Source organism: Megascapheus bottae, chromosome 4, assembly GCF_031878675.1.
Source record: "Megascapheus bottae isolate mThoBot1 chromosome 4, mThoBot2.hap1, whole genome shotgun sequence".
NCBI lineage: Eukaryota > Metazoa > Chordata > Mammalia > Rodentia > Geomyidae > Megascapheus > Megascapheus bottae.
Genome location: NC_143512.1, coordinates 3,964,387 through 3,978,544, shown reverse-complemented (window position 1 = coordinate 3,978,544; position 14,158 = coordinate 3,964,387). Strand labels below are relative to the sequence as shown.

Genomic DNA, 14,158 nt, shown 5'->3' with positions numbered 1-14,158 from the left:
AGAAAAATGAGACAGAAAGATTCCTTGATTTTATAAGTGAGGTTAATGGACTCAAACAAGCCCTGGTGATTTGTTAGAGGGGTCCTTGGGACTCCTTTGACAAGACAAGAGTCGAGTTTCTTCACACTTGATTGGGATGCCGCTTGTTTCCCATGAATCCTCAGTTGGCACTTCTACCTTACATGCATAGGTACCCTGGAAGAGTCTGGGCTATTGGTTAAATTTCCATGGTGGTCATCAGCTGGGGGTGGGGGGGTGGGACAGTAGTCTGGAAAGCCCTGGGCATGTGCAGCAGGTTAGGGGTGTGGGTACTGTGACAGAAGCCAGTCCTCTTTGTCATCAAGTCCACACCAGCAGACTGGAAAGAGAGCTTCCTCTTCAGAGGCCTCACTCCTCTCTCCTCCGGTCCCCCTTGAGTTGCAGGGAGAGCCACGCTGAGCACGGCTGTGGGAGCATCTAGAGTTTAGGATAGGATGGCGTAGCTCCCACGCCTGATCCAATACTCATGCCACACCCAGTGTCATCCACTCTTCTGACTCCGTAGCCTCAACTGAAAGGAGCAGACTTGAACAGGAGCCTGTCAAATGGCCATTCCTTGCCAGAGCGGTCCTGGTTGGTTGGGGTAGTGTGGCCTGCTTGCTTCCTGAGGAATTTCTACTCTCAGCGACCCTCACCATGTTCTTCCTCCTCGGTCATGCCTTCAGGCCCGCTCTCTGGTTTCTGCAGGTACATGGAGTTCTTCCCCATCCCCTCCAACACCACCTCTGACTTCTACTTTGAGAAAAGCGCCAACTACTTTGATTCTGAAGTGGCACCACGACGGGCAGCAGCCCTCCTGCCCAAAGCCAAGATCCTCACCATCCTCATCAACCCAGCGGACCGGGCCTACTCGTGGTACCAGGTGAGCAGGCTGGGTGCAGAGTCAGTATGGATTCTGTCTGAGCCTTACTCAGCAAATATTTACTAAGCACTGGCTGTGTGCAGCCCTGAATGAGGCATCTGGAATGTGGTGATGGGTGAGTACGAATCCTGCCTCTGAGGTGCTCTCGGCCACCTCACACTCCCAGCTTCTTGAGCGTTCCTGTGTCAGTGGGAAAGACCTTGACATAGCCTGTTCACATGGTGAAAGGGGTCTGGGCTCAGCTGGCGGTGGCTTCCCCAGTGGACCCCAGTGGGTTGAGTGGGAATTTGGGAAAGGACAAGACACAGGCCTACCATTCTACAGTGCTGCAAACAGCTAGAGTGCAGGACAGGCTCCAGGGACGAAGTCCAGTCTCTTCATGAGTGTGTAATAGCCAAACATTCCCTTTCGTCCCTGTGAGCCGACTCCATCTCTTCTCAGTACACTTCACTGGGCCTCCTGACGTGGTGTGGAGGCTGAGGGTGCACCCCTCTTTTACCTGCTAGGCTCCCAGAGCACTACCACAGTTGTGGTTTCAGAAGTGGCCCCAGTACCCATGGCCACGCTCCCAGCCACGCTCATCAGCCAGGGCTGTTCTTGGTATTGGAGGACATGTGGGCCTTAACCTGAAGTTATCTAGGCTGTGTCCACAGTCCTGGCCAGCGAGGCTTGGCCACTTTAAATTCTACATATAGTTTGTTGTTTTAAAAATACACAATTTGGGGCAAGGGTGTAGCCTAGTGGTAGAGTGCTTGAGTCCCTTGGTTTGATTCCTTGGTACCACATACACAGAAAAAGCCAGAAGTGGTGCTGTGGCTCAAGTGGTAGAGCTCTAGCCTTGAGAAAGCCCAAGGACAGTGCTCAGACCCTTTAGCAAACTAAAAGCCAAAACAAATACCACCACCACCAACAACAACAAATCCTATGTTTCTATTTTCTGGGGTTCATTTTATTAAATGATATCTTTTTTCCTTTTTTTTTTTTTTTGCCAGTCCTGGGCATGAACTCAGGGCCAGAGCACTGTCCTTGGACTTTCTCAAGGGTAGAGCTCTATCACTTGAGCCTCAGCACCACTTCCAGCTTTTCCTGTGTATGTTGTACTGAGGAATTGAACCCATGCATGCTAGTCAAGCACTCTACCACCAGGCCAAACTCCCAGCCCCGTTAAATGGTATCTTAATGTTCAGAGAAGTTAACCCTTTGAGAGTTTCTCCCCTAACTGTATTCTCCGTTAGTCTATGTGTATGTGAGTGTCTCCAGTCCTGTATAGGTTATCATGTCTAGTTGTATTTTAGATCTAGCTTCCACAGATGAGAGAAAAGACATGCCATTTGTCTCTCTGAGCTCACTTAGGGTGACTCATTCTAGATATGTTCATATCCCTGTAAATGATATAATCTTATTCTTTATGATGGATAAGTAAAATTCCGTTGTGTTTACTACATTTCTTGATCTACTCAACTATTATAGGACATCTGAGCTGTTTCCATAATGGCTGTGTGAATGGTGCAGCAGTGAACCTGGATGTGTGAGTGCCTTTACTGTATCCTGACTTGTAGTGTTGTAGGTAGATGCCCAAGAGTGGTATAGCCAGGCCACAGGGAAGATCTATGTTTAGTTTTTTGTTTGCTTGTTTTGCCAGTCTTGGGGCTTAAACTCAGCTTGGGCACTGTCCTTGGGCACTTTTTGCTCAAGGCTAGCATTCTGCCACTTGAGCCACAAGGCCATTTCCAGCTTTTTCTGTGTATATGGCACTGAGGAATCGAACCCAGTGCTTTGTGCATGTGAGGCAAGCACTCTACCACTAGGCTACACCCCTGGCTCACTATGTTTAGTTTTTTGTTGTTAATTATTTTATTTTATTTTTTGCCAGTCCCAGGGCTTGAGCTCAGGGCCTCAGTGCTGTCCTTAGGCTTTGGGCTTTCTCAAGGTTAGAGCTCTACCACTTGAGCCACAGCATCATTTCTGGCCGTTTCTTTGTATGTGGTATTCAGGAATTGAACCCAGGGCTAGGCAAGTGCTCTTATCATTAGGCCAAACTCCTGGCCCCTGTTTAATTTTTTTGAGGAACTTCCAAACTGCCTTCCAGAATGGTTGTACTAGTTTATATTCCCACCAACAGTGCAATGGGGTTCTTCTTTCCCTACATCCCTGCCGGCATTTTAAAAGATATTTATTTTTTTTTTTCCTAGTCCTGGGGCTTGAACTCAGGGCCGAGGCACTGTCCCTGAGCCCCTTTTGCTCAAGGCTAGCTCTCTACCATTTGAACCACAGTGTCACTTCTGGCTATTTCTGTTTATGTGGTACTGCAGAATCAAATCCAGGGCTTCATGCATGCTAGGCAAGCACTCTACCACTAGGCCACATTCACAGTCCCTCAAAATTGTTTTGATTTGAATTTCCTTTATAGCCAAGGATGTTAAACATTTCCTCATGTGTCTGTTTGCCATTTTATTTCTTCTGAGAAGTGTCTCTTCAGCTCGTTTGCCCATTTGTTGATTGCTTTATTAGTTTGGGGAAGGGTTACGTTTTTTTATTTAAGAATTTAATTAACATTGATTTTTACATCATATTTCAAATAGGGTTACTTTTTTTGAGCTCCTTATGTATTTCGGGTATTGGCCTGGCCACTTTTGAGCCTCTTCACCTGTGTGTTCCAGTGGCTGCTTGCAGGGCTTCGCTGTGTGCCTTGCAGTGCCAGCAGGTACAGGGCCAGGTCCTCTGGGCTCCTAGTCCCTCAGAACTCTCTCCCTCCAGCCACTCCCTCAGCGTGCGGGAAGAGCTTTGACTTACACCTTGATGTCCACCTTCCCTGTGCCTTTAGTGTTTTGTTTTTTCATAAATTTTTATTGTAATTAATAGAAGGGTTACATTATATTCACCAGATAGAAGGTGCATTACTTCACAAACATGGATACCCTTTCTCTTGTCTTGGTCCCCATTTCCCTATCCTATTTCAAATAACCAAATAAACATATATACAATATATCAGATAACAGGGTAAAATACTGTAACAACATGAGATAACCCAGGGGACAGCAAAAGAGATGAGAGATAGCATAGTACATTAACGTGCCTCTAGTTTTATAGGAAACTGAGGGCACAGCAGGCAGGCACCTTCCCTTCCCTACCTGTGCCAGGCACTGAGCAGAGGCCTGCCCTCTGCTCTTGCGGGGAGATGGCAGTGTCAAGGAAGCTGTTACGGGTCCAGTTGGTCTGCTGTGTGCTCACAATGATGCTCTACTTCTGGTACCTCACTGGAGCCCCACAGCAGTTTTCTAGAAGGCAGAAGAAAGGGAGACAGACAGACCAGTGTGAGTGTGTATCTCTACACGTAATAAAATCAATATCCAGCAAGTTTCATTGGGTGGCATTTTGAACCCAGGTCTTCTAAATCTAAACCCCTTTCTCTTCTTCCAGTCTGTGATCAAGAGTTAAGAGAAGGAGAAAGGAGACTCATTTATATCAGGAGGGTCCAGGCAAAGCTGGAAGGAGAAGAAGGGTGCTGTCCTGTCCCAGAGAGGCCAGGAAGAGCCAGAGGCTCTCATGTCCTTTGCCTTGTCTTCCTGCCCTGGGAAGTGTGGACAGCTGAGGAGGACAGGTCCCTGTGCTCTGGACTGGAAATTCTACTGCTGTCAGTGGCCTTCAGCGTTATGTTTCAGTAAATTCATACTTGCAGCTTTTCTTGATTAATCTGATTTCCATAAAGGAGAACTGAGTGGTTTGGTGTCCTTTTCGACAAAGAGTATATGAGCTTTGGGTACACGACTTAGAGCAGATATTTATCTTTGCTTGGCATTTGAGAACATTGCTTTGCTTTTCCTGTGTTTAGCATTGGCTGCCTTCTGTGTATGACAGTGATTCCTGTTCCTTTTATGATGGTAGCATTGACTTTTCTTTTGAACTAAATTGAAGTGAAAAAAGAAAACAGCTTACATTGTGGGTGCCACAGGATTCTGAGAGTGAATGACCAACAGTTATCTTAAAAGAGATGGGGACTGAGATGTTGGGGCTAGTGACTTTCCTGAAGCGTAACAGCAATGAGAGGCAGTACGGGGACTGAGGCCCAGATCGAGCCCCTTCACAAGCACTGCTGTCTCCGTGTGACATGGCCCCCTTCTCTCTCGCCTGCAGCACCAGCGGGCGCACGATGACCCAGTGGCTCTGAAGTACACTTTCCATGAGGTGATCACAGCTGGCCCCGACACGTCCTCCAAGCTGCGGGCCCTCCAGAACCGCTGCTTGGTCCCGGGCTGGTATGCCACCCACATCGAACGCTGGCTCAGCGCCTTTCACGCCAACCAGGTAGCCATTCCCCCTACCCTTGGAGGGCTGATCTCAGTCTCTGGGGACCCAGAAAGCCCGGAGGTTGGTTGGGAAGTGAAGAAGAAGAGCAAAAGGGTATGGTGACAGGGTGAGGTCACATGAAAGAAACCTTTTCTTTCTTTCTTACTTTCTGTATTTTGGGCTGGTCCTGGGGCTTGAACTCAGGCTTTGGGGGTTGTTCCTGAACTGTTGTGCTCAAGGCTTTTATTTTTTAGTTATTAATTTTTTTGTGGTCAATTAGAGATAAAATCTCACAGACTTTGCTTCCTGTAATGACTTGGAACCCTGATCCTTAGATCTCAGCCTCCTTAGTAGTTAGGATTATAGGCATGAGTCACCAGTGCTTGGCATGAAGTCTCCCTTCACACCTTTGTGGTACTGGGGATTGCAATAGGGTCTTGCTTTATACTGGCCTGGCCCTGGCTCTTCCTATTTGTTCTTTCTTCCCCACATAGCTTGAGAGGGAATATCATTAACTTTTTTTTTTTTTTTTTTTTTTTTTTTTTGCCAGTCGTAGGGCGTGAGCTCAGGGCCTGGGCTCTGTCTCCGAGCCTGTCTGTGCTCATGGCTAGCACTCTATCACTTGAGCCACAGCGCTACTTCCTCTTACCAGGGCTGACCTCAAAATATGGTTTCCCAATCTTCATCTCTCAGGTAGCTGACTTCCGGGCTCAAGTCACCTTGGGTCATTCTTGGCTACACAAGGTCTTTTTTAAAAAGCCTTTAGCAGTTGGGGCTAGAGGGTGGGGTATGGACTGAAAGCTTGGTGACAGGCTGGAGGGAGAGGCTGTAGGTTTCTGAGGGGCAGGCTTACATAAATTCTGGAGTGGACAGCCTGGCTCCGGGGAGCTAGCAGTGAGCAGAGCTCGCACACAGAAGACAGCTTTGGGCATGGACTTCTTCCCGGGTTCCGGAGGAAGTCGACTCAGCTCTCCAGGTCCTCGTTGGCAGCCAGGGTTGCTTAGTCCACTTTCTCCCTTTCCTTCTTTGTAGATTCTAGTCTTGGATGGCAAATTGCTGCGAACAGAACCTGCCAAAGTGATGGACTCGGTGCAGAAGTTTCTCGGGGTGACCAACACCATCGACTACCACAAAACCTTGGCGTGAGTAATGCACCCATGCCAAGCTACACCAACAGCGGTGGAGGAACCCTGAGCCTCCAAGGCCCCTAGGCGTTAGTGAAGGTGTGCTAGGGCACACACTGAGCTGGTGGCTGTTCAGAAAAGCTAAGGTGATGAGCCTGTTCTGCTCTGATTGGCCCGTCCTGGAGTGTTCACTTCCATTAGTTCAGTTTGGATTGAGCATTGACAGTGTTTTGTCAGGTAGGTTAGAGCATTAGTGGGCAGTGCCAGCCTCCACAGAGGTTTAGACTTAAAAAGTGTGGTTTCCCACTCAGCTGCAGCAGGTGTGGAGAATGCCTCCACACAGCTAGTAAATAAGTGCCTGCCTGTGTGAGGGGCCCAGAGCGGAGAGGTTCCAGAGGCTGAAGGCCTGAGGAAAGGAGGGGTGAGTCACCCTCTATGGCTGCATTCTTGGGAAAGTCTTACAGTAAGAATAGTCTCTTGCTGGGCACTGGCAGCTCACATCTATAATCCTAGCTTCTCAGGAGGCTGAGATCTGAGAATTGCTATTCAGAGCCAGTTTGGGCAGAAAAGTCCATGAGACATGAGACTCTTATTGCCAATTACCATTGAGAAAAAAGCACCATGGCTCAAGTGGTAGCCTTGAACCACTCAAGTGGTAGCTCAGGAACAGTGCCCAGGCATTGAGTTCAAGCCCCAGGACCCATCCCCCCAAAAAAATATTCCCTCCTCTTTGTACTAGAGATGGAAGGTGGAACAAGAATCTCTCAGTCCCACAAGGATGGGCCATGGTGTCACTGATGCCTGGGTGAGGAAGTCAGACTCAGCACTCTTCTGTGGCCTGCTTCAGTCTTTTAGGCTTTGAGCCTCACTTGTGTCATTTGTAGCTTGGGGATAGGAGAAAATTGCCATCCTTTCAGCGTAGCTGAATTGAATGAGAGCATGCAAATGGAAGCCTTGTGTCTAAGTTTGCCTATAGCAAGTGCTCTGCCGGTGTCACTGTCATCATCGTGAAGCTGGGACTGGTAAAGGGGCTTCTTGAGCAGAAAGGTGCTGCTCACCACTGAGTTAGAAGATGCTCAGAAAACGCTTCTGAGGATTGTGTGCAAGGGGAAGCATCCTCATTATGTATGAGTCCTGGGAGGGTATGGGGCAGGAGATGAGCATGGGAGGCCCCTTTTGCAGGGAAGGGCAGCTGTGGAAGTGGAGCCCAGGCCTAGAATGGAGCCCAGGGCAATACTAGGCAGGACACAGGCTTCCTCTTCAGGGGTGCGGTCCACAGGTGGGGAGCCAAAGCCCCCAGCTCCCACCCATGGGCTTCCACTTCCACAGGTTTGACCCAAAGAAAGGATTTTGGTGCCAGCTGCTCGAAGGAGGAAAAACCAAATGTCTGGGCAAAAGCAAAGGCCGGAAATATCCAGAGATGGACTTGGATGTAAGTGGTGACATGGTGTCCAAAGCAGCTGGGGGCGGGGGCAGGGGGGCCTGCGTCGGAGGCGGCACTGTTCAAGAGGAGGAAATGGCTGGGTTCTAGAGGCTCAAGCCTATAATCCTAGCTCATCAGGAGGCTGAGATCTGGAGGATTTGTTTGAAGCCAGCACGGTTACAGGCTTGGTTTAAGTGGCAAAGCACTAGTCAAGCAAGCACAATATCTAGTACTGACAGAAAGAGAGGAGGAGGAAATATGGGTGAGGCAAGGCGGGGGGAGAGGGACAGGTTTCACTACCTTCAAAGGATGGGGCTCTGGGGTTGGAGGATGAAGCAGATGGTACCCTCTGGCTGTAGGTACTCCTCTAGGGCAGATGAGACATGCACCGGGATACCAGTGGCCAGGACCCAAGGCAGAGAGGGCTGAGTGCAGGAGGGTATACATGTGTGCAGTGGGCATCCAGAGCAAGGGGCTGAAAGTGGTGGGGAAAGCTTCCATGGCATGGGCACTGTCCCTGGAGTTGGGGTCCATAGAAAGGTGGGCTGTCCTCGTGGAAATGCGTGCAAATACCCACAAGGAAGGTTGTAACCTGTGCACCTCTAGTTTTGATGAATGCTCTTTCTCTCCTGTCGCAAGCGTGTTGACACTGCGTGCTCTAGGTTAGTCCTCCTCCTCCTAAATAGTTCCATGTTGGACCGTGTTAGGGGCCCCGCTTGCCTTTGAACACTGCCTTCCACTGACCTGCCTTTCTGTCACAGTCCCGAGCCTTCCTGAAGGACTACTACCGGGACCACAACATCGAGCTTTCCAAGTTGCTCTACAAGATGGGCCAGACGCTGCCCACCTGGCTGCGGGAAGACCTCCAGAACACCAGGTAGCCTTGGCTGTGGAAGGCAGACTGGACACTGTGAGCTTGTGACGGCAGGGGCATCCTGCTGCCTCAGCTGAGCCAGACTGACCTGCAGAGATGAGTGCCAGGCCAGCCAAGCAGGATGAGCAATACTCCGTGGAGGCCCAGGCTGGGCTGGCAGAAGCCCGGATGGGTCTGTGAGCGCCTCTGACCATCCGCTGCTGGACCTGCGGCCCACAGGACCTCCCTGGCACCAGAGGTCCATTCCGTTCACAGCCTGGCTGCAGAGGCCACGTGCGATTGGTGGAAGGCAACTTTCCGGTGAGAGGGAGTCCTGTCCCTCACTGTGTTCCACCAACCTGTCCTCTCCTCCATCCTGCCTTTCCCTGCTCCCGCAGGGATCTCCTCAGTATTAGCTGCCAGAGTTCCCTGTCCGCAGACAACAGGGAGAAGAGCCTAGCAGGGCCTTTTTGCCAAGCCAGGGGAAGACATGGACACTTCCCCAAGTGTTTCAGGCTAGGCCCTTCTGAGGCATCAGAGGCAGCCTCTGGATGTGAGGGTGTCCCCTTGAGAGGGCGCAGAACACCGACACATCGTACCGTCCTTAATGGAGAAAGAACCTCTGGTTGCTTCGCTGTTCTACCCAGTGCCCAAGGTGTTCTGCAGGGCCCCGGGGCAGTGTCAAGCCAGTGGGCCCAGAGCCCCGGGCCTCGTGGCTGCCCCCTTTCTTCACCCCGGATGTGACGTGTGGTGTTTCCTGTGGTGAAAGGCTAAGGTGGGCTTGCGGTCCGCCGGTGCCCCTGCTCCTGTGTACATATGCCATCCCCACACCCACCGCTGTGGCCCGCAGACGTGGCAGAGCTGGCAGACATGTCCGCAGTTTTGCACCCAGTGACCTGTGGCTGAGGGTCCCCAGAGACCTCCCCCTTAACCTCCCAAATACTAAGAAGCTAAAGTATTTTAATATTTTGGTTTTTTTTTCTTGGTGCCAGAGTTTATACCCTGGGTGCTGGGGTTGCACTGTGTTAAATATATATATATATGTGTGTGTGTGTGTATATGTATGTGTACATATGTATGTGTGTATATACACATATATATATGCACACACATATATGTATGTAATGTGTATATATATATTATATTTTTTTGGTTGGGTTTGTTTTTAATTCAGTCATACACAATGATGGCAAGCCCCAGCCTCAAAGCGCGGCACCTCTTACTGCTAGACAACAAGGTGGAAGGGAGGGAGGGTGCATCTTCGCATGTCTGGATCTCCACGAGTCAGTACAGAGGTGTCCCTGGTCTCTGTCCCCTCCCTCAAGTGCCACAGCTGTCCCAGGGCTGTCCCAGGGGATCAGGGGGTGACAGGAACAGGGAAGATGAGCTGTACAAGAATTCTGGCCTCATGAATTCACAGCCCTAGGGGGAGGGTGGTCAAAGGGAATTGCGGGGCTAGGATGAGAACGTTGGGCCCAGAGTTGGCCTGTCCCTGCCCCTCACATGGTGCTAGGTTGGGAGCTGTCGTGGGAGTGAGGATGCCCACTAGGACCCGCCACGGTCTCCAGGCGCCCTGCAGACACGGGATCCCTGGGCTGTTTTCTGCTTGGGTTCTGCTCTCCTCCCCCCCCTTTAACAATGTGAAGTGACTGAGGCTGGGGGTGTCTCTCGGGCCCCTTTCCACTGCCAATTCTACCACCTGATGCCCTGGAGAGCCTTGCCCTGTTCAGAAGACTGGCATCTCGGGCTTAGAAGGGTCCCTCGACAGGTATAGAGCAGGACCAGGTAGGAAGGTGGCTTACTTGGCTAATGTCAGAGCTGATTGAACTCAAGACCCAAGATTCTGAGTCCAGTGCTCTTCTTCCAGTGCCACACTGCCTCTGAGCCCATCCCTGGGGCCCTGACCTTTCCTTAGTCACAGCTGTAGTCATTCCAGGATATAGGGACAAACCACTCCATCCCAGCCAGGTGCCTTGGAGCCTTCTCATTCTCAGATCTACATTTGCTTCACCTGTGTGTCCTCCTTGCCGGGGCAGGCCTTCCTCTTGGGGCCTGAGCTGTCTTCATTCTGAGCTGATGTCCTCTTCTTGTGTTCTCGGTGGGATGGAGAAGAGCACTGGGTGCTCGCAGGATGAGTGTGTGCGCAGAGAGCTGGTTCTGCCATCCTCCTGTTGGGGCCTTTAACCCTGATACTCTGGCTGTCATAGGCCCAGCAGGGATAAGGAGCACAGTGCCCTGAGGACTGAGGCTGGCCTGTTTGCCATGTTCACAAAGCTGCGCCAGCAAATTGGAGCCTGTGATCTCCCAGCTACCAGTTCTGAGCCTTACTTCCCATCTGCCAATGCGTATGGGGTCTGGGGTCAGAACACCAAGCCTGGCTGTCTGGAGCAGGAGCTCCTCTTCTCTCTGCCTCTGGCCTCAGGTGGGAGCAGACAGGTTTGAGACCTCATGAAAGCAGAGAAGAAAGTCTAGGTTTTTCCTTAGACCCTTCTAGCCTGAAGGCTGGCCCTATCTCCTATTCTCTGTGTAGGTCCCTGTGGCTATGTTTCTTCCTACTAATCTTCTGCAAGGACCTGTCAGGACCTTCAGGTATTGAGGGAAAGGGAGGGGAGTTCTAGGACCTCAAAGCGAATGGGCACACGAGCCTCCCTTTTGAGAAGAGCAAGCCAGACACGAATGGAGTATGTCAGTCTCCAGTGTCCACGGATTGTTGCAAGCATTTGGCGAGCGAGAACACAGGAATTGTGCAGGTCACTCCACTGTCCACTCTGCCTTCCTCTCCAGCTTTTACTCCACGGTCAGTGCAGATGGATCAGCCGCTGTACCCTGTGGCTACCTGTCGTTCAGCATCTAGAGCCTTCTGTGTTCCTGTCATCTGATCTCCCAAAGGATGAGTGTACCATTTGATGATGGCCTTTCAAGTTTCAGTACTTCTGAAACTTCTGAGCAGCCAGCACTTCTGAATTCAGGGAGGCAGTGGTGGGTCTCCAGAAGAGGAAGATGCTGGCCTGACCCACAGATGACCTCTGTATGGGCTGTCCCCAGGGGAATAGCAAATACAGAAGTGTTTCACCAAGTGTTTGATGGAGTGAACACAACCCGGCACCCAGTCTTGAAATGACTAGCTTTCTGCCACATTTGTTTCTCCTCCCTCTTTCTCCTTCAGCATATACAAGTTCTTTGGACCTAGTTTAAAAGCAAGTTGCAAATGTCAGGAGGCTTTACCCCTCGGTGCTTCAGTCTTCATTCCCTAAGAGACAGGGCCTTCTACATGATGCCAGTACCACAGCCAGGACCAGTAATGTCCTCATATCTGCTGCCCAGTGTATCCTCAGAGCTTTTCCAATTGACCTTCAACTAACTTAAACCAGGCTTTGGAATTGGATCCAGTTAAGGTACACACATTATGTTTTGTACTTGTTTTTAAATCGCTTGGCTGAAAATGTCTTCCCTCTTCTGACTTTTTTTTTTTGTGCCAGTCCTGGGACTTGAACTCAGGGCCTGAATGATGTCCCTGAGCTTTTTGCTCAAGGCTGGTGCTCTACCACTTGAGCTACAGCTCCACTTCCCTCTTTTTAGTGGTTAATTGGAGGTAAGAGTCTCCCAGATTTTCCCACTTGGGCTGGCTCAGTGAGGCAATGGCACCCAGCTCATTCTGACTTTTGAATGCCATCGTTTTTAAGGCCTGATGTCATGTGGAAGTCCTACATTCCAGATCTGTCATTTCCTCGTGGGCTCCTGTTACCCGCCTTCCTTATCTTCTGCGTTTTCAGTGGTGAGCATGCCTCTCTGCTGTCTTCACATTTCCTACCCACCAAAGTGCCCCTTCATTGCCACCTTCAGTGGGCCAAGCCAGCAAGAGGGGTCAGTGAGAGATGAAGGAGCTGTGGGGAGAGGAGGCAGCCATGTAGAAGGCAGCCACACAGTGGCCTGGGAGCAAGGCAGAGATGGCACTAGTGGAAACCGGGCTAGGTCAGATTCTGAACTCTCTGGTTTGGAGGAGTGGGCTCTCTGCTTTGAGCCTGAGGATAGCCCACAGGCTCTGAACACAGCCTCCACCACTCCTCTCCTCCTCCTCCTCCTCCTCCTCCTCCTCCTCCTCCTCCTCCTCCTCCTCCTCCTTCTCTTCCTCCTCCTTTTCCTCCGTCTCCCTCCCCGCTCCTTCTCTGTCTCTCTCTGATTTTTGGTTCCTGGATTTTCTTTGGGCCAGAGAAAAGCCCTTGGCATGCACGGACAGGATGAGGCGTCCCCCAAGCTGTGGTATGTGGGGACAAGCCCTGGGCTACAGATAGGAGCTAGGAAATTTTGTCCTAATTGGATCCAGTTGATAAACCACAGCTATTTCTCTGCCAGCACTTCATCTTCCAATCCATAGCAAGCAGCCTGATGCCTGCAGCAGGGATTTTCAGTGTCCAAGCAGGAAGCTGCTCTGCTATAGATCGGGGGGGATGGGGTGGGGATGGGGTGGGGAAGGGGTGGACAGGCTCTCCAGGCTCTCCAGGCCTCTGGGTTGCTAGTTCCAGGCTGGATGTTATCACTAGCTCAGGGCACCAGTGAGCTTTTAGCTTCTTGGCTGGATGGGTATGGACCTTGGGTGAGGTCACTGCAGAGGCCAGGGGAAGCTGTGACTATTTTCTTGTGAGAATTTCATCCCTCCCGTGCTTCCTCCTCCTTCTCTGGCCCTGGACAGGGTTGTGGGTGGAGAGGGTTTGCTGCGGCTGGGCTAGCTTTTCTTATGGGCTAGAGGGCTCCTTTTGTAATTGGTGCATGAAATTCATGTCGTTTCCTAGGGAGAGGAGAGGGCTGACCAGAGGGGGTGGGGGGCTGGGGAGCAGGCAGGGGCTCCCTTCCCTGTGAGGGAGGGAGGGAGTGAGAGGGGTGCTACCCAGCTCACCTGATGAGGGCTCTTGAACCAGCCGTTTTGGGTTGTGTTGAAAGTGGGAACCTTTCTCCATTAATGTACAATCTCGAACTAACTGCTAATAAAGTGGGGTTCTATTTGTATGGCTGGGTCCTGTTTGTCTGTCTGGCCTTTGTGCATGGCTCAAAAGGGAAGATGGGAAAGGGAGGTTTGCATGCGTGGCCTGAATCTGTGGACACAAGGTGTCAAGCCAGGTCATTTTTACTGAGTTGTACACAGCCATTTCAGAAAATGGAAACCTGTGCTAGACCAGCCATGTAGCATCTTGGGACCAGGAGCCTGCAGACATCCTGGGTTGTCAGAATGCAGGCGAGTAGACATTGGACTGAGGAGACTCAGCCAGGGCTGCTTTTGCAGCTACTGTCTTATGATGGAGGCAAAGTCACATTGAGTTTTTGCGCCTGTTTTCCTTGTCTTTTAGGGGTGAGGAAGGAGTTGGAGTTAGTGGTCTCATATGGAGACTTAGCCTGAATTCAGCACAGATTCCCAGTCCCTTTCCAGGGACTCAGCTCCAGCAGGTGTGAGGAGGGCACTCTCCTGCAGCAGGAGGGCACACTCCAGGTCAGGAGCCCTTGCTTGGCTTGAAGAATCATAAGGACCCTTCAGGGGCCCCAATACAGAGAGTGTTACTGTCCAGGAGCACTTTGGG

The 14,158-nt window shown here is 50.9% G+C and overlaps 1 protein-coding gene across 1 annotated transcript in view; it reads left to right on the top strand.

Annotated features, from left to right (window-relative positions):
* Ndst1 (N-deacetylase and N-sulfotransferase 1) overlaps positions 1–12,687 on the top strand; it is a 68,043-nt gene extending 55,356 nt beyond the window's left edge. The window contains exons 11-15 of the mRNA XM_090331224.1: positions 727–901; positions 5,036–5,206; positions 6,221–6,330; positions 7,642–7,744; positions 8,497–12,687. Of these exons, the coding sequence (XP_090187350.1) occupies positions 727–901; positions 5,036–5,206; positions 6,221–6,330; positions 7,642–7,744; positions 8,497–8,616 (679 nt within the window). The 3' untranslated portion in view covers positions 8,617–12,687. The remainder of the gene's footprint in view (positions 1–726; positions 902–5,035; positions 5,207–6,220; positions 6,331–7,641; positions 7,745–8,496) is intronic.
* The last annotated feature ends 1,471 nt before the right edge of the window (positions 12,688–14,158 follow it).